Source organism: Rhinoraja longicauda, chromosome 19, assembly GCF_053455715.1.
Source record: "Rhinoraja longicauda isolate Sanriku21f chromosome 19, sRhiLon1.1, whole genome shotgun sequence".
NCBI classification, from domain to species: Eukaryota; Metazoa; Chordata; class Chondrichthyes; order Rajiformes; family Arhynchobatidae; genus Rhinoraja; species Rhinoraja longicauda.
In genome coordinates, this window is record NC_135971.1 from 18324541 (window position 1) to 18343926 (window position 19386).

Consider the following 19386-nt stretch of genomic DNA (forward strand, 5'->3'; position numbering starts at 1 on the left):
CTCATCCAGCATGTGAGTGAGTCCGGGGGGGAAGGGAAGGACAGAGAGGGTGGGGTGAGGGGTGGGGGGGAGAAGAGGGTGGGGTGAGGGGAGAGAGGGGACGGTGCAGAGAGGGTGGGGTGAGGGGTGGGGGGGGGGGTGGGAGAGGAGGGGGAGTGGGCTGGAGAATTTGAGTGAGGGGCCGCTGGTGTACGAACGTCCCCTAATTTCTTTGTTTCTTTCCCCTTCCGGGACAGGAGTTCAGATATGTCAGATGCGTCCGGGTGAGTCTGAGTTGCAGTTCTTTCCCACAAAGTAAAATCTTTTCACCGTACCTCAGTACACGTGACAATGAAGTAAATTACTGGTGAATTAAACTGTGATATTAATCGCCCCTAAACAAGTTGACATTATTTAAACTTCTCACTGACAATAGACAATAGGTACAGGAGTAGGCCATTCGGCCCTTCGAGCCAGCACCACCATTCAATGTGATCATGGCTGATCATTCTCAATCAGTACCCCGTTCCTGCCATCTCCCCATACCCCCTGACTCCGCTATCCGTAAGAGCTCTATTTAGCTCTCTCGAATGCATTCAGAGAATTGGCCTCCACTGCCTTCTGAGGCAGAGAATTCCTCAGATATATAACTGTCTGACTGAAAACGTTTTTCCGCATTTCTGTTCTAAATGGCCTACCCCTTATTCTTAAACTGTGGCCCCTGGTTCTGGACTACCCCAATATTGGGAACATGTTTCCTGCCTCTAATGTGTCCAACCCCTTAATAATCTTATATGTTTCGATAAGATCCCCTCTCATCCTTCTAAATTCCAGTGTACACAAGCCGAGTCGCTCCAGTCTTTCAACCTATGACAGTCCCTCCATTCCGGGAATTAACCTAGCAAACCTATGCTGCACGCCCTCAACAGCAAGAATATCCTTCCTCAAATTTGGAGACCAAAACTGGACACAGTACTCCAGGTGCGGTCTCACTATGGCCCTGTACTACTGCAGAAGTACCTCTTTGCTCCTATACTCAACTCCTCTTGTTATGGAGGCCAACATTCCATTGGCTTTCTTCACTGCCTGCTGTACCTGCATGCTTCCTTTCAGTGACTGATGCACTAGGACACCCAGATCTCGTTGTTCGTCCCCTTTTCTTAACTTGACACCATTCAGATAATACTCTGCCTTCTTATTCTTACCACCAAAGTGGATAACCTCACACTTATCCACATTAAACTGGGGGAGAGAGGGGATGGTGCAGAGAGGGTGGGGTGAGGGATGGGGGGGGGGGGGGGGGTTGGGAGAGGAGGGGCAGTGGGCTGGAGAATTCGAGTGAGGGGCCGCTGGTGTACGAACGTCCCCTAATTCTTTGTTTCCTTCCCCGTCCGGGACAGGAATTCAGATATGTCAGATGCATCCGGGTGAGTCTGAGCTGCAGTTCTTTCCCACAAAGTAAAATCTTTTCACCGTACCTCAGTACACGTGACAATGAAGTAAATTACTGGTGAATTAAACTGTGATATTAATCGCCTTTAAACAAGTTGACATTATTTAAACTTGTCACTGACAATAGATAATAGGTGCAGGAGTAGGCAATTTGGCCCTTCAAGCCAGCACCACCATTCAATGTGATCATGGCTGATCATTCTCAATCAGTACCCCGTTCCTGCCTTCACCCCATACCCCCTGACTCCACTATCGTTAAGAGCTCTGTCTAGCTCTCTCTTGAATGCATTCAGAGAATTGGCCCCCGCTGCCTTCTGAGGCAGAGAATTCCACAGATTCACAACTCTCTGACTGAAAAAGTTTTTCATCATCTCTGTTCTAAATGACCTACCCCTTATTCTTACACTGTGGCCCCTGGTTCTGGACTCCCCCAACATTGGGAACATGTTTCCTGCCTCTAACCTGCCCAACCCCTTAATAATCTTATATGTTTCGATAAGATCCCCTCTCATCCTTCTAAATTCCAGTGTGTACAAGCCTAGTCGCTCCAGTCTTTCAACGTACGACACCCACCATTCCGGGAATTAACCTAGTAAACCTACGCTGCACGCCCTCAACGGCAAGAATATCCTTCTTCAAATTTGGAGACCAAAACTGCACACAGTACTGCAGGTTCGGTCTCACTCGGGCCCTGTACAACTGCAGAAGGACCTCTTTGCTCCTATACTCAACAACTCTTGTTATGAAGGCCAACATGCCATTGGCTTTCTTCACTGCCTGCTGTACCTGCATGTTTCCTTTTAGTGACTGATGCACCAGGACACCCAGATCTCGTTGTACGTCCCCCTTTCCTAACTTGACACCATTCAGATAATACTCTGCCTTCCTATTCTTACCACCAAAGTAGATAACCTCACACTTATCGACATTAAACTGGGCGGCCACGGTGGTGCAGCGGTAGAGTTGCCGCCTTACAGCGCTTGCCGCGCCACTGACCCGGGTCACATCCCGACTACGGGCGCTGTCTGCGCGGAGTTTGCACGTTAACTCTCCCTCTGTCTCCCCACTCAGGGACAGCAACTCAGACGAGGAGGACAGACGCAGACGCTCGGCGGCTGAGGGGCTGGACGTGGCACTCAGGGAGGGGGGGTGAGTGGAAGTGACACGCTGGGTCCGAGCTGCGTGACTCTGTCACACCTGTGTGAATGGACATTGGCAACACTCACGTACAGGGCCACACGCAACACAGGGTCACGTGTGTGTGTTTGGGGACTGGGTGAAGCTGGAAAGGGTGCGGAGAAGATTTAGTGCCACAGAGTGATACAGTGTGGAAACAGGCCCTTCGGCCCACCTTGCCCATACCGGCCAACATGTCCCAGCTACACTAGTCCCACCTACCTGAGCTTGGTCCATATCCCTCCAAACCTGCCCTATCCATGTACCTGTCTCACGTTGGGGTAGTCCCAGCCTCAACTACCTACTCTGGCAGCTCGTTCCATACACCCACCGCCCTCTGTGTGGAAATGTTACCCCTTGGATTCCGATTAAATCTTTTCCCCTTCACCTCGACCCTATGTCCTCTGGTCCTCGATTCCCCTACTCTGGGCAAGAGACTCTATGCATCTACCCGATCTATTCCTCTCATGATTTTGTACACCTCTCTAAGATCACCCCTCAACCTCCTGCGCTCCAATGAATAGAGACCCAGCCTGCTCAACCTGTCCCTCTCGATCAGACCCTCTAGTTCTGGGGATTCAATCACCTCCATGCTCCTCAAGACCCCATCGCCTACTATTGATGACCAACTGCTGAATGTGTGTGGACTGTATCTGCCAGCGGTACCGTCCCTGGTCTGTACACACTCTAATTCTGTCTCTTTCTGTTCAGGCACGGAGGACTGAGGGTGAAACGCTCATCCAGCATGTGAGTGAGGTGGGACCGGTCCGGGGGGGGGGGCAACGGACAGAGAGGGTGGGGTGAGGGGTGGGGGAACGAACAGAGAGAGTGGGGTGAGGGGTGGGGGGGACGGAGAGGGGACGGTGCAGAGAGGGTGGGGTGAGGGGTGGGGGACGGGGACGGGGACGGTGCAGAGAGGGTGGGGTGAGGGGTGGGGGTGGAGAGGGGACGGTGCAGAGAGGGTGGGGTGAGGGGTGGGGGGAGAGAGGGTGGGGTGAGGGGTGAGGGGAGAGAGGATGGGGTGAGGGGTGGGGGGGGAGAGGGGACGGTGCAGAGAGGGTGGGGTGAGGGGTGGTGGGAGGGGAGAGGGTGGGGTGAGGGGTGGGGGGGGGGGAGAGGGGACGGTGCAGAGAGGGTGGGGTGAGGGGTGGGGGTGGGGGAGGTGTGAGAGGAGAGGGTGACCAGGGTGACCAAGGCGATGTGGGGCTGATGGACCATCAGGTTGCTGTTTAACGCGCAGAGTCAGAGAGACAGACAGCGGGCGGGAGATGTCAAGGCCGTGAAGTGCGGGTCGGTGTCGCAGGGAGCGGTGAAGAGAGCGGGGGGAGCGATGGAAACGTCGGGCGGTTTCGGGCAGCGGGTGCGGGGGAGGGAGGGGGGGGAAAGGGAGTCAATATCACGGTCAATGTTGGAGCGGGACCGGGCGTCTGGGAGAGAGGCGGGAACAGGAGGGGCCTGACGTCACGGGGCGTGACTTTGTCCTGAAGTCGGCGTGAGGGGCTGTTCCTCCTCCAGCTGTGGCGGGCGGTCCCCCCTTGGGAAGAGTCCCGGAGCCGGAGGGGGGGAGTGGGATGGAGAATACGAGTGGACGAACGTCCTCTAATTCTTTGTTTCCTTCCCCGTCTGGGACAGGAGTGCAGATGTGTCAGACGCGTCCGGGTGAGTGTGTGTGTGTGAGTGTGTGTGAGTGTGCTGGGGCGTTGTGTGTGTGTGTGTGTGTGTGTGTATGTGTGTGAGTGTGTGAGTGTGTGTGTGAGTGTGAGTGTGTGAGTGTGTGTGTGAGTGTGTGTGTGTGTGTGAGTGTGTGAGTGAGTGTGTGTGTGTGTGAGTGTGTGAGTGTGTGTGTGAGTGTGTGTGTGTGTGAGTGTGTGCGCTGGGGCGTTGTGTGTGTGTGTGTGTGTGTATGTGTGTGTGTGTGTGTGAGTGAGTGAGTGTGTGTGTGTGTGTGTGAGTGTGTGTGTGTGTGCGCGCGTGCGTGTGTGTGACCGGGGCGGGCAATGGACTCAGTGTCATCCAACATAGAACACAGTCCAGCAAGGGGAACATGCCCTTCGGCCCAACCATGTCCGTGCTCAACATGATGCCAAGTTCATCCCCTCTGCCTGCCCTCGATCCATATCCCTCCATTCCCTCCATATCCATCTGCCCATCTCAAAGCTTCTTAAACGCCCCTGTCGTATCCACCTCCACCACCGCCCCTGGCAGCACATTGCACTCACTCTGTGCGATAACAATCTGCCCGCACATCTTTCTTAATATACTAAAACTCAGAAGAGTATATATGTTTGTAACAGTGATTTCGGCTGATTTCGGCAAAACGGTGAACCGTAGCGCCACAATTTTTGCACCGCCTAATCACGCCGCTGGACGCTTGCCGAAAATGATGTTTTTATTTAATTCGGTCCTATATTTTTTAAGTTACAGAGGTTTAAAAGTCAAAACCTTTTTTCTCTCAGTTATTTCGGCTGATTTCGGCAAAAACGGTGAACCGTAGCGCCCCGTTTTATGCACCGCCTTAATCACCACGCTGAACGCTGCTGGAAAATGATTTTTGTATTTGATTCGGTCGTGTATTTTTTAAGTTACAGAGGTTTTAGTAAACAAAAAAAGATCTCAGCCGTTTTTTCCATTGCCTTCAGCGTGTGACGTCAAAATAAGAGCTCGCGCAATAAGTCAAGTCAAGTCAAGTCAATTTATTTGTATCGCACATTTAAAAACAACCCACGTTGACCAAAGTGCTGCACATCTGACTAGGAAAAACAAAGAAACATACAGTGGCAGGCAATAAGAGCTCGCGCAACCCCCCTCCTACTGATTTATTGAAGGATTTCAGCGTGGCGCTGCTGTGCGTCTGTGCGTATGGGCTCCCCTCTCCTCTCTCCCCTTGCTTCTCTCCTCTCTCCCACACCCGGGAGACCCGGGTGGGGAAAGGGGGGGGGGGGGGGTGGGGGAGAGTAAGAGTGTGTCTGGGGGAGAGAGAATGGTGGCGGGGTCTGAGAATGGGGACTGGGAAAGAGGGGTACTGGGAAAAGGGGAGGTCGTGGGGAAAGGGGGGGGGGGTGTGGAGAGAGTAAGATTGGGGTTGGGGGAGGAGAGAATGGGGGGTGTGGGAATGGGCCCAACTTCGCTAGTCTCCTATAAACCTCTCCCCTCGCTCCCTAAACCTAGAGCCTCTCGGGACACACACGACACAGGGTCACGCGTGTGTATTTTGGGGGCTGGGGGAAGCTGGTACGGGTGCCGAGATTCACGAGGGTGTTGGACATAGGTTGGGTAGGATAGGACTGAGGGTTGATCAGAGGGAGGGGCATGAGATTGGGCAAAGGCACAGTCTTTTACCCATGGCAGGGGAATCATAGAAACATAGAAACATAGAAAATAGGTGCAGGGATAGGACATTCGGCCCTTCGAGCCTGTACGCACCGCCATTCAATATGATCATGGCTGATCATTAAACTCAGTATCCCGTACCTGCCTTCTCTCCATACCCCCCCTGATCCCTTTAGCCACAAGGGCCACATCTAACTCCCTCTTAAATATAGCCGATGAACTGGCCTCAACTACCTTCTGTGGCAGAGAATTCCACAGATTCACCAATCTCTGTGTGAAAAAAAAAACGTTCTCACCTCGGTCCTAAAAGACTTCCCTCTTATCCTAAAACTGTGTGACCCCTTGTTCTGGACTTCCCCAACATCGGGAACAATCTTCCTGCATCTAGCCTGTCCAGCCCCTTAAGAATTTTGTAAGTTTCTATAAGATCCCCCCTCAATCTTCTAAATTCCAGCAAGTACAAGCCGAGTCTATCCAGTCTTTCTTCATATGAAAGTCCTGCCATCCCAGGGATCAATCTGGTGAACCTTCTCTGTACTCCCTCTATGGCAAGAAAGGAATGATCCCCGGAACGAGTTGGTTAACTCACAAAGAGCGGGTGGGGGGTGGAGCGGGTGGGGGAGGGAGGGGGAGGGGGTGGAGGGGGGAGCGGGTGGGGGAGGGGGTTGGGGGTGAGGGAGGGGGGGGTCCGATGGGTCACACTCCGCACACCCCCCCCCCCACCCCCTAACACTCCCTCTGTCTCCCCACTCGGTGACAGGGACTCAGACGAGGAGGACAGACGCAAACGCTCGGCGGCTGAGGGGGTGGAATTCATGTGAGTGCGAGAGGGGACGGTGGGGTGGGGGGTGGGGGAGGGGACGGGGCAGAGAGCGTGGGGTGAGGGGTGGGGGGTGGGGGTGGGGACGGGGCAGAGTGGGTGCGGTGTGGGGTGGGGTGAGAGGGGTCGGAGGAGATCATCAACAAGATCGTCAGAAGGCAGTGGAGGCCAATTCTCTGGATGCATTCAAGAGAGAGCTAGACAGAGCTCTTAAGGATAGCGGAGTCAGGGGGTATGGGGAGAAGGCAGGAACGGGGTACTGATTGAGAATGATCAGCCATGATCACATTGCGTGGGTTTTCTCCGAGATCTTCGGTTTCTTCCCACACTCCAAAGACGTACAGGTGTGTAGGTTAATTGACTGGGTAAATGTAAAAATTGTCCCTAGTGTGTGTAGGATAGTGTTAATGTGCGGGGATCGCTGGGCGGCACGGACTCGGTGGGCCGAAGGGCCTGTTTCCGCGCTGTATGTCTAAATCTAAAATCTGAATGGCAGTGCTGGCTCGAAGGGCTGAATGGCCTCCTCCTGCACCTATTGTCGATCATGTCATAAGTGACAGGAGCAGAACTGGGCCATTCGGCCCATCAAGTCTTCTCCGCTATTCAATCATGGCTGATCTATCTCTCCCTCCCTCCCGACCCCATTCTCCTGCCTTCTCCCCATAACCCCTGACACCCGCACTGATCAACAATCTATCTATCTCTGCCTTAAAAACATCCACTGACTTGGACTCCAGTCTTCTGTGGCAAAGAATTCCACAGATCCACCACCCTCCGACTAAATAAATTCCTCCTCATCACTTTCCTCAAAGAACGTCCTCTAATTCTGAGGCTGTGACCTCTAGTCCTGGACTCTCCCACCAGTGGAAACCAAAGATACTAGAGGAGCAAGATAGACCACTCGACCCTAAAAACCGTAGTAGGTCACGGCGGCCATTTTAGTAGGCAGAAACTTGCAGAAACATTTAAACAGAAAAATAACAACAATCTGTGAATTGATAGATGAGATATATTCTGCATTTTAATGGTGTCATCACACATGCTGTTCCCCCAAAACACTGATTACACTGCGAGAGGCGGGTTTTGCTTACTAAAATGGCGTACTACCCTTCAGTATAGGCGATTTCAACGGAGTGGTTCATCTTCTGTGAGTGGGCAAATGCATGGCAGATGCAGTATAATGTGGATAAATGTGAGGTTATCCACTTTGGTGGCAAAAACAGGAAGCAGACTATTATCTGAATGGTGGCCGAATAGGAGAAGGGGAGATGCAACGAGACCTGGGTGTCGTGGTACACCAGTCATTGAAAGTAGGCATGCAGGTGCAGCAGGCAGTGAAGAAAGCGAATGGTATGTTGGCATTTATAGCGAGGGGAATTGAGTATAGGAGCAGGGAGGTTCTGCTGCAGTTGTACAGGGCATTGGTGAGACCACACCTGGAGTATTGCATACAGTTTTGGTCTCCTAGTCTGAGGAAAGACATTCTTGCCATAGAGGGAGTACAGAGAAGGTTCACCAGATTGATTCCTGGGATGGCAGGACTTTCATATGAAGAAAGACTGGATAGACTCGGCTTGTACTCGCTGGAATTTAGAAGATTGAGGGGGGATCTTATAGAAACTTACAAAATTCTTAAGGGGTTGGACAGGCTAGATGCAGGAAGCTTGCTACCGATGTTGGGGAAGTCCAGAACAAGGGGTCACAGTTTAAGGATAAGGGGGAAGTCTTTTAGTACCGATATGAGAACGTTTTTTTTCACAGAGAGAGTGGTGAATCTGTGGAATTCTCTGCCACAGACGGTAGTTGAGGCCATTTCATTGGCTATATTTAAGAGGGAGTTAGATGTGGCCCTTGTGGCTAAAGGGATCAGGGGGTATGGAGAGAAGGCAGGTACGGGATACTGAGCTGGATGATCAGCCATGATCATATTGAATGGCGGTGCGTACAGGCTCGAAGGGCCGAATGGCCTACACCTGCACCTATTTTCTATGTTTCTATGTTTCTTCCTCTCGTATCTTTGGTGGAAACATCCTCTCCACATCCACTCTATCCAGGCCTTTCACTATTCTCTGAATGCATTTAAGAGAGAGCTAGATAGAGCTCTTAAGGATAGCGGAGTCAGGGGGTATGGGGAGAAGGCAGGAACGGGGTACTGATTGAGAATGATCAGCCATGACCACATTGCGTGGGTTTTCTCCGTTTCAATGAGGTCCCCCACCCCCTCATTCTTCAAAACTCCAGCGAGTACAGGCCCAGTGCCGACAAACGGCCATCGTCGGTGAACCCACTCGTGTCTGGGATGGTGAGCTTGAGGGGAACTGGAGGACCAATGTTCCTTAACTCTCTCTGTCCTTCCCTACCTTGGCACTGCAGGTTCGGGACTGACGCGAGGACTCGCCGTTCCCCCCGTCGCCATAGGCTGAGGAGGTGAGTGGACGTGGCGCGCTGCGTGACTCTGCCACTCGTGCGCGAGCGAGACGTCCCAGGGGCGGTCGCGGTGGCGCGGCGGTAGAGTTGCCGCCTTGCGGCGAATGCAGTGGCCTGAGACCCGGGTTCCATCCCGACTACGGATGCATGGCAGATGCAGTTTAATGTGGACAAGCGCGAGGTTATCCACTTTGGTGGTAAGAATAGGAAGGCAGAGTATTACCTGAATGGTGTCAAGTTAGGAAGAGGGGACGTACAACAAGATCTGGGTGTCCTAGTGCATCAGTTACTGAAAGGAAGCATGCAGGTACAGCAGGCAGTGAAGAAAGCCAATGGAATGTTGGCCTTCATAACAAGAGCAGTTGAGTATAGGAGCAAAGAGGTCCTTCTGCAGTTGTACAGGGTCCTCGTGAGACCGCACCTGGAGTACTGTGTGCAGTTTTGGTCTCCAAATTTGAGGAAGGATATTCTTGCTATTGAGGCCTATCCATGTTCTCCACAGATGCTGCCCGACCCGCTGAGTTACTCCAGCACTCTGTGAAATGTCACCTATCCATGTTCTCCACAGACGCTGCCCGACCCGCTGAGTTACTCCGGCACTCTGTGAAACGTCACCTATCCATGTTCTCCACAGATGCTGCCCGACCCGCTGAGTTACTCCAGCACTTTGTGTCTACGGTTTAAGCCGGCATCTGCAGTTCTTTCCTGCACATGAGGTCTGAGCTGTTTTTTCTTTGACCTTCCAACAGAGAGATCTGGTTCATCGCGACTGGGAACTCCAACTGCCCCTTCCCGTGAGCCCGGCGCCGACACACGGACGGAGAATCACGGCTTCGCTTCACGTTTTGCCAGCTTTCCTGCTCCCTGCAACATCCCCCTGCCCCGATATCTCCCAGCGGCTGTGCTACGACCAAGCCCAGCAAACCCACGGGACCACCCGGACCGACCCAGACGATGGACGGAGGGGGCTGCCGTGAGGGGACCCCAGGCCATCACTGCCCTCCTCCAGGATGGTGGAACAACGACGAGGAGTTTGTTGACCCTGGCCCACCTGCCCATGGTCAACAAACGTGAGACCAGGAGACCCCCGATCACATTCATCCTTGGACATCCTCGACATTCCTCCAAGGCTCCTTGCACATTCCTCTCATTCCTCCTGAACTCCTCCTCCGCACCTTGGACATTCCCAACGTTCCTTCTGACTTCCTTGGACATTCCCAAAATTCCTCCGAGATTCCTCGGACATTGCTCCTTCGGCATTGCTCCTGGACCCGTTGGACCTTCTGAAGATCCCTTCTAAACTTCTTGGACATTCCCAACCCATCCTCTAAGACTCCTTGGACCTTCTGAAGATCCCTCCTAAACTCCTTCGACATTCCAACCCATCCTCTTAGACCTTCTGAAGATCCCTCCTAAACTTCTTGGACATTCCCAACCCTTCCTCTTAGACTCCTTGGAACTTCTGAAGATGCCTCCTAAACTCCTTGGACATTCCCAACCCATCCTCTTGGACTCCTTGGACCTTCTGAAGATCCCTTCTAAACTTCTTGGACATTCCCAACCCATCCTCTTAGACTGCTTGGACCTTCTGAAGATCCCTTCTAAACTCCTTGGACATTCCCAACCCATCTTCTTAGACTGCTTGGACCTTCTGAAGATCCCTCCTAAACATCTTGGACATTCCCAACCCATCCTCTTAGACTGCTTGGACCTTCTGAAGATCCCTCCTAAACTTCTTAGACATTCCCAACCCATCCTGTTAGACTTCTTGGACCTTCTGAAGATCCCTCCTAAACTCCTTGAACATTCCCAACCCTTCCTCTTAGACAACTCGGACCTTCTGAAGATTCCTCCTTGATTCCTTGGACATTGCTCGATGGACATTCCCATTTCTCGTAGATTGAGTGGACTTTCCTGATGTCACCCCTGGACTCTGTAAAACATCACTCCTCGGCGCCCGGATCTCAATGGGAAGCTCGGCCCGGCCCTGTCTCCACCTGGACCTTTGGTTCACCCCAGTGCCACCACCACCACCACCTCCTCTTGCTGCTGCTGCCTGACCACACGGGTCAACCCTGCATCTCTGGGCAGTCGGCAGACTGTTGGACGGTCCACCATACCATCTCAGCCATGCTTGGTTGTTGATGGTTCCAGCCGCTGTTGGGACCCTGGGGCCCACATTGACCGCACTCACTCACACACCACAAACCGCCCCACCCCAATAATCCCTCTCAACACCAGTGTGTGACCAACTCTGCTACCACTGTGCAACTCTCAATAAAGCTTCTGCTGTTTGCATCAACGATGTCTCTGTATTTCTGTCCAAATCCATATACTAAAACTCTCGTTTGTTTGTTTGTTTGTGACTGTGACTGTGACTGAACTGGGCCCTAGTGAGACCGCACCTGGAGTACTGTGTGCAGATTTGGTCTCCAAATTTGAGGAAGAATATTCTTGCTATTGAGGGCGTGCAGCGTAGGTTTACTAGGTTAATTCCCAGAATGGCGGGACTGTCATATGTTGAAAGACTGGAGCGACTAGGCTTGTATACACTGGAATTTAGAAGGATGAGAGGAGATCTTATCGAAACGTATAAGATTATTAAGGGGTTGGACACGTTAGAGGCAGGAAACATGTTCCCAATGTTGGGGAGTCCAGAACAAGGGGCCACAGTTTAAGAATAAGGGGTAGGCCATTTAGAACTGAGATGAGGAAAAAAAATTCCAGTCAGAGAGTGGTGAAGGTGTGGAATTCTCTGCCTCAGAAGGCAGTGGAGGCCAATTCTCTGAATGCATTCAAGAGAGAGCTCGATAGAGCTCTTAAGGGTAGCGGAGTCAGGGGTATGGGGAGAGGGCAGGAACGGGGTACTGATTGAGAATGATCAGCCATGATCACATTGAATGGCGGTGCGTACAGGCTCGAAGGCTGAATGGCCTCCTCCTGCACCTATTGTCTATTGTCTAACTTCAGCCAAAACGGTACACGATAGCCCGACAATTTTAGGCCCACTTATAATCACCATCGTCACTATAGTGATAATGCAAGTAGTTTTATTGAAATCGGTGTTATATTTTTTAAGTTATTCACATTTTAAAGTTTAAATCTATCTCCTAGGGAGGGAGGGAGGGAGGGAGGTGGGAGGAGGGGGGTTGAGGGGGAAAGGGAAGTGGGGGGTAGGGGGGAGGGGTGGGGGGGGAGGGCAGGGAGGAGAGGGTGCTGCACCAATGCAGGAGAGGTTTGGGCCCAACGGATCCACTTGGTCTAGTCTCTTTTAAAAGTCATAATTGTGGGCCCCTCCTCACCTCCCCTCTCCCTCCCTCTCCCCCTCCTCACCTTCCACTCCTCTCCCCCTCCCTCCTTCCCTCCCTCCTCCCTCCTCTCTTCCTTCCCCTCCCTCCCTCTTTCCCCTCACCTTCCCTTCTCCTGCTCCCATCCCCTCTCCTCTCCCCACACCCTCCTCTCACATTCCTCTCCCTCCCTCCTTCCCACCCTCCCACCCTCCTTCCCTACCTCCCCCTCCTCTCTTCCTTCCCCCCCTCCCTCTCCCCCCTCCTCACCTCCCCTCTCCCTCTCCTCCCTCCTCATCTCCCCTCTCCCTCCCTCCCTCCCTCCCTCTCTCTCCTCCCCCTCCCTCCCTCCCTCCTTCCCTCCCTCCCTCCCTCCCTCTCTCTCCTCCCCTCCCCCTCCCTCCCCTCTCCTCCACCCTCCCCTCTCTCCCTCCCTCCCTCCCTCTCTCCTCGCTTCCACCCACGGATCGCAGCGAAGCAGGAAGTTCTCGCCGCTCAGGGGGGCTCCTCGACCGGTCGCCCAGAGACTCTCCCATCGGTCCCGACCCCCCGGGACTCGCCCCAGTCCGGACCAGAGACCCCGACTCAAGGCGCAGAGTCCGGGCACCGAGAGGCACAGAGACCGGGGAGAGGGGGGAGGGAGAGAGAGAGAGAGAGGGTGAGAAGGGGGAGGGGGAGAGGGGGAGGGAGAGGGAGACAGGAGAGAGACGGGGAGAGAGAGAGAGGGGAGGGAGAGAGAGAGACAGAGAGGGGGAGAGAAGGAGAGAAGGGGAGAGAGGGAGGAAGAGAGGGGGAGAAGGGGGAGAGGGGGGAGAGAGGGAGAAGGGGGAGAGGGGGTGAGACAGAGCGAGAGAGAGAGGAGGGAAGAGGGGGAGAGAGGGAGAGGGAGGGAGGGAAAGAGGGAGGGAGAAGGGGAGAGGAGAGTGAGAGGGGGAGAGGAGGGAGGGGGAGAAGGGGGAGAGGGGGGGGGGAGGGAGGGAGGGAGAAGGGGAGGAGGGAGAGAGGGAGAGAGAGACGGGGAGGGAAGGGGAGCGAGGGAGAGGGTGAGGGAGAGGGGAGAAGGAGGTGGAGAGAGGAGGGAAGGGAGAAGGGGAGAGGGAAAGAGGGAGGGAGAGAGGGTGAGACAGAGAGGGGGAGAGGGAGAAGGGAGAGAGGAGAGGGGAGGGGGAAAGGGAGGGGGAGAGGACGGGGGGTGAGGGGGAGTGAGAGAGAGAGGGGAGAGGAGGAGAGGGAGATGGATGTTGATGGGAGGGGAGCAGGGGAGAGGGAGAGGGGGAGGGAGGAAGAGAGGGAGAGGAGGGAGGGTGAAAGTGTTTTGGAGGGGGCGAGGGGCAAGAGGGGGTGGAGGAAGGAGAGGGAGAGGGAGATGGGTGTGGACGAGCAGGGAGTGGGAGAAAGAGGGAGAGGGGGAGAGAGGAGGGGAGAGAGACGGGAGAGGGAGAGGGAGGGAGGGAGAGAGGGGGAGGAGAGGGAGACAGTGGGGGAGAGGGTGGAGGAGGGTGAGAGGGAGGAGAGGGAGGGGAGGGAGGGGGAGGGAGAGATGGATGTCGATGGGAAGGGGGTGGAGAAAGAGGGAGGGAGAGGAGAGAGGGGGAGATGAGGAGAGAGAGAAGGGGAAGGAGGGGGAGAGGAGAAGGAGGGAGGGAGAGAGAAGTGGGAGGGAGGGGGAGAGCGAGGGGCAGGAGAGGGAGAGAGCGAGGGAGAGGAAGGGGAGAGGATAGAGGGGGAGAGGAGGGGAGAGGGAGGGGGAGAGGAGAGAGGGGGAGACGAGGAGAGAGAGAATGGGGATGGAGGGGGAGAGAAGGGAGGTGGGGGAGAGGAAGGAACCAGAGCAGGGGGAGAGAAAGGGAGAGAGGAGAGAGGGGAAGAGGAGAGAGGGGGAGAGGGAGGGGAATGGGAGAGGTTAGAGGGGGAAAGGGCAGGGGAGAGGAGAGAGGGGGAGACGAGGAGAGAGAGGGTGGAGAAGGGTGAGAGGGGGGAGAGGGAGGGGGAGAGAGAGATGGATGTGGACGGGAAGGGGGTGGGAGAAAGAGGGAGGGAGAGGAGAGAGGGGGAGAGGGCAGGGGAGAGGAGAGAGGGGGAGATGAGGAGAGAGAGAAGGGGGAAGGAGGGGGAGAGCGAGGGGAAGGAGAGAGAGAGGGAGGGGGCAGGGGAGAGGAGAGAGGGGGAGACGAGGAGAGAGAGAAGGGGGAAGGAGGGGGAGAGAAGGGAGGTGGGGGAGAGGAGGGAACCAGAGGAGGGGGAGAGAGTGGGGGAGAGAAGGGAGGGGGAGAGGGTGGAGGAGGGAGGGAGGGGCGGAGAGGCAGAGAGGAGGGAGGGGGGGGAGAGTGATGGATGCGGACGGGAAAGGGGTGGGAGAAAGAGGGAAGGAGAGGAGAGAGGGGGAGAGGGCAGGGGAGAGGAGGGAGAGAGAGAGGGCAAGGGAGAGGAGAGAGAGAAGGGGGAAGGAGGGGGAGAGGAGAAGTAGGGGGGGAGAGAGAAGGGAGGTGGGGGAGACCGAGGGGCAGGAGAAGGAGGGAATGGGGGAGAGGGAAGGGGAGAGGATAGAGGGGGAGAGGGAGAGGAGGGAAGGGGAGAGGAGAGAGGGGGAGAGAAGGTTAAGAGAACAAGAGAACGAGGGGCAGGAGAGGGAGAGAACGGGGGGGAGGGGGGAGGGGGAGATGGATGTGGACGGGAAGGGGGTGAGAGAAATAAGGAGAGAGAGAAGAGAGAGAGTCGGGGAGAGGAGGGAGCCAGGGGAGAGGGAGGTGCAGGATAGGGAGAGTGTGGAGGAGGGTGGAGGAGAGGGGAGGAGTGTGAGGGTTGGGGAGAGGAGGGAGAGTGAGGAGGAGAGGGGAGAGAGAGTGCAGAGGGAGAGGGGAGGCACTGAGAGGCGGGGGCCGATGGAAGGGGAGGGCCGGGCAGAGAGAGGGATGAGGAGGAGGAATAGATCGGGGAGAGAGGGAGAGAGGCGGAGGGAGAGTGGGAGGGAAGGGGAGGGGATGACGTGGAGGGAGGGAGAGTGGGAGAGGGAGGGGAGGAGGGGAGAGGGGGGAGGTGAGGGACAGAGGCGAAGGGAGGGAGAAAGGGGGAGGAGAGGGGAAGGGATGAGGGAGGGAGAGAGAGAGAGGGGCAGGGTGCATGAGAGGGGTAGAGTGGGTGAGGAGGAGGGGGTGAGGGGGGTTGGGAGGGAGGGGGAGAGGGGTAGTGGGAGGGAAGGGGAGAGGGGGAGTGGGGGGGAATGGGAGAGGGGTAGGGAGGGTGAAAGGGGGAGGATGAGTGAGGAGGGTAGGAGGGAAAGGGTGGGTGGGAGGGAGGGGGAGAGGGGGAGCCAGGGGGAATGGGAGAGGGGGTAGGGAGCATGAGAGGGGGAGGGGGAGTGAGGAGGAGGGGGTGAGGGGGGGTAAGAGGGGGAGCCAGGGGGAGAGGGGGGAATGGGAGAGGGGCAGGGAGCATGAGAGGGGTAGAGTGGGTGAGGAGGAGGGGGTGAGGGGGGGTGGGAGGGAGGAGGAGGGGGAGTGGGAGGGTCGGCAGCCCCTGTACTGCCCCCTGCACCACGAACAGCTGAAACTGTTCTGTGAGACGGATGGGGAGCTGATTTGTGGGATTTGTCGGGACGGACGGCAACACAAATACCACCACTTCTTCCCGGTCAACGAGGCGGTGGAAATGTACAAGGTAACGTCCCTGTGCCAGCCTCCCTCACAGTACTGTGCGCAGTTTTGGTCCCCTAATTTGAGGAAGGGCGTCCTTGCTATTGAGGCAGTGCAGCGTAGGTTCACCAGGTTAATCCCCGGGATGGCGGGACTGTCGTACGAGGAAAGATTGGAAAGACCGGGCTTGTATTCACTGGAGTTTAGAAGGACGAGAGGGGGATCTTATAGAGACGTATAAAATTATAAAAGGACCAGGACAAGCTAGATGCAGGAAACATGTTCCCAATGTTGGGGGAATCCAGAACCACAGTCTAAGAATAAAGGGGAGGCCGTTTGAATGGAATGTTGGCCTTCATAACAAGAGGAGTTGAGTATAGGAGCAAAGAGGTCCTTCTGCAGTTGTACAGGGCCCTAGTGAGACCGCACCTGGAGTACTCTGTGCAGTTTTGGTCTCCAAATTTGAGGAAGGATATTCTTGCTATTGAGGGCGTGCAGCATAGGTTTACTAGGTTAATTCCCGGAATGGCGGGACTGTCATATGACCTATTTTCTATGTTTCTACGTTAACCCAGTTGGCATTCTGGGCTATTCCCAGATGCCTGCATTTGGCCCCAATCCCTCTAAAACGTTCCTATCCTTATATCCGTCTTTTAAAAGCCTTAATTGCATCCACTTCTGTAGCTTATCCTGGCAGCTCGTTCCAGATACAGACTATCCTCTGAGTGAAAAAGTAGCCCCTCAGGTCTCCCTTATATTCTCTCCCCTCTCACCTTAAGCCTGTGTCCTCTAACTTTAGTTTAGTTTAGTTCAGGTTAGAGATACAGCGCGGAAATAATGCCATGGGCCCACTGATTCCGCGCCGACCAGCGATCCCCGACCACTAGCACTATCCCACACACACACTCGGGACTAATTGCAATTTTATTGAAGCCAAATAACCTGCATACCCGCACGTCTCTGGAGTGTGGGATTGAAACTGGAGCCCCCGGAGAAAACCCACGCAGGTCACGGGGAGAACGTGCAAACTCCGTACAGACAGCGCCCGTAGTCGGGGTGGAATCCGGGTCTCTGGTGCCGTGAGGCAGCAACTCTACCGCTGCGCCACCGTGATGTCCTCTACCCTTTCAATTCTCCACCCGGGCAGATAGACTTTGAGCATTCACTGAATCTATGCCCCTCAATCACACGTACACCTCTCAGCCCTGAGCACCCAATGCTCCAAAGTTTAGTTTAGTTTAGAGATACAGGCCCTTCGGCCCACCGAGTCCGCTCCGCCCAGTAATTGCCCCGGACACTAGCACTATCCTACGCACACTAGTCTAGTTTAGATTATTTCATTGTCACTTTTACCGAGGTACAGTGAAAAGCTTTTGTTGCGTGCTAACCAGTCAGTGGAAAGACAACACATGATTACAATCGAGCCGTCCACAGTGTACAGATACATGATAAGGGAGTAACGTTTAGTGCAAGACAAAGCCAGTCAAATCTGATCAAAGACACTTCGTCCGTCTAAACTCCAGTGAATACAAGCCTCGGCAATAGATGAGCATTTGAATGGCTGAGACAGAGAAGCCTGTGGACGAAGTGCAGGTAAAAGGGATTAGAATGGGATTAGTATTTGTTGAGTTGGGTTGCGTTGAGTTTATTATTGAGTTGAATTTATTATTGTCACGTGTACAGTGAAAAGCTTTTTATGTTTATTGAGTTTATTATTGAGTTGAGTTCATTATTGTTCTTTATTGTCATGTGTAGTGAGGTACAGTGAAAAGGTTTATGAGTTTATTGAGTTTGTTACTGTTGAGTTCATTATTGAGTTGAGCTGATTGTTGTCACGTGTACCGAGTGTACAGTGTAAGGCTTTTGTTGCGTGCTATCCACTCAGCGTAAAGACTGTACATGATTACAATCGAGCCGTTTGTGGTGGGTATGAGCGCAATGGGCCGAAGGGCCGGTCTGCTGTCATGTTAGGCAGAAAGCAAAGAGTGGGGATAAATGGGTCCCTTTCAGAATGGCAGGCAGTGACTAGTGGGGTACCGCAAGGCTCGGTGCTGGGACCGCAGCTATTTACAATATACATTAATGACTTGGATGAAGGGATTAAAAGTACCATTAGCAAATTTGCAGATGACGCAAAGCGGGGTGGCAGTGTGAACTGTGAGGAAGATGCTATGAGGTTGCAGGGTGACTTGGACAGGTTGTGTGAGTGGACGGATGCATGGCAGATGCAGTTTAATGTGGAAAAGTGTGAGGTTGTCCACTTTGGTGGTAAGAATAGGAAGGCAGATTATTATCTGAATGGTGTCAAGTTAGGAAAAGGGGACGTACAACGAGATCTGGGTGTCCTAGTGCATCAGTCACTGAAAGGAAGCATGCAGGTACAGCAGGCAGTGAAGAAAGCCAATGGAACGTTGGCCTTCATAACAAGAGGAGTTGAGTATAGGAGCAAAGAGGCCCTTCTGCAGTTGTACAGGGCCCTAGTGAGACCGCACCTGGAGTACTGTGTGCAGTTTTGGTCTCCAAATTTGAGGAAGGATATTCTTGCTATTGAGGACAGTTAATTCCTGGACTGTCGTATGTTGAATGACTGGAGCGGCAATGCTTGTATACACTGGAATTTAGAAGGATGAGAGGGGATCTTATCAAAACATATAAGATTATTAAGGGGTTGGACACGTTAGAGGCAGGAAACATGTTCCCAATGTTGGGGGAGTCCAGAACCAGGGGCCATAGTTTAAGAATAAGGGGTAGGCCATTTAGAACGGAGATGAGGAAAAACTTTTTCAGTCAGAGAGTTGTGAATCTGTGGAATTCTCTGCCTCAGAAGGTAGTGGAGGCCAATTCTCTGAATGCTTTCAAGAGAGAGCTGGATAGAGCTCTTAAGGATAGCGTAGTCAGGGGGTATGGGGAGGAGGCAGGAACGGGGTACTGATTGAGAATGATCAGCCGAACGTCCTCCTCCTGCACCTATTGTCTATTGTCTATTGTCTATGAATGGCTGAAGATCTGTTGTGTCTCCAACCCCAGGGCAAGCTGAAGGCATCCATGGACGCTGCCACCAGGCGGAAGCTCACCGTACTGCGCATGAAGTCCGAGCAGCAACAGAAGATTTCCCACGTGCGGGTAAGTCTGCATCTGCGGGAGGGTGCATGTGATGGATGAATGAATGGACGGATGGATGGATGAATGGATTGATGAATGAATGTATGGATGAAGGGATGAAGGAATGAATGAAGGAATGAATGAATGAATGAATGAATGAATGAATGAATGAATGAATGAA

At 54.0% G+C, this 19386-nt stretch overlaps 1 protein-coding gene and 2 long non-coding RNA genes across 3 annotated transcripts in view; all 3 read left to right on the forward strand.

The window, feature by feature from the left end:
• The window catches only part of LOC144603184 (uncharacterized), a 497022-nt gene that overhangs the window by 383107 nt on the left and 94529 nt on the right, over window positions 1-19386 (forward strand). The window lies entirely within an intron of this gene.
• LOC144603185 (uncharacterized) lies at window positions 4249-9184 on the forward strand. The gene is made up of 3 exons (XR_013548558.1): window positions 4249-4266; window positions 6698-6754; window positions 9131-9184. It is a non-coding gene; the product is annotated as an uncharacterized LOC144603185 (long non-coding RNA).
• The window catches only part of LOC144603175 (zinc-binding protein A33-like), a 12373-nt gene continuing 9000 nt past the window's right edge, over window positions 16014-19386 (forward strand). The window contains exons 1-2 of the mRNA XM_078416343.1: window positions 16014-16128; window positions 19131-19226. Coding sequence (XP_078272469.1) covers window positions 16120-16128; window positions 19131-19226 — 105 coding nt within the window. The 5' untranslated portion in view covers window positions 16014-16119. The remainder of the gene's footprint in view (window positions 16129-19130; window positions 19227-19386) is intronic.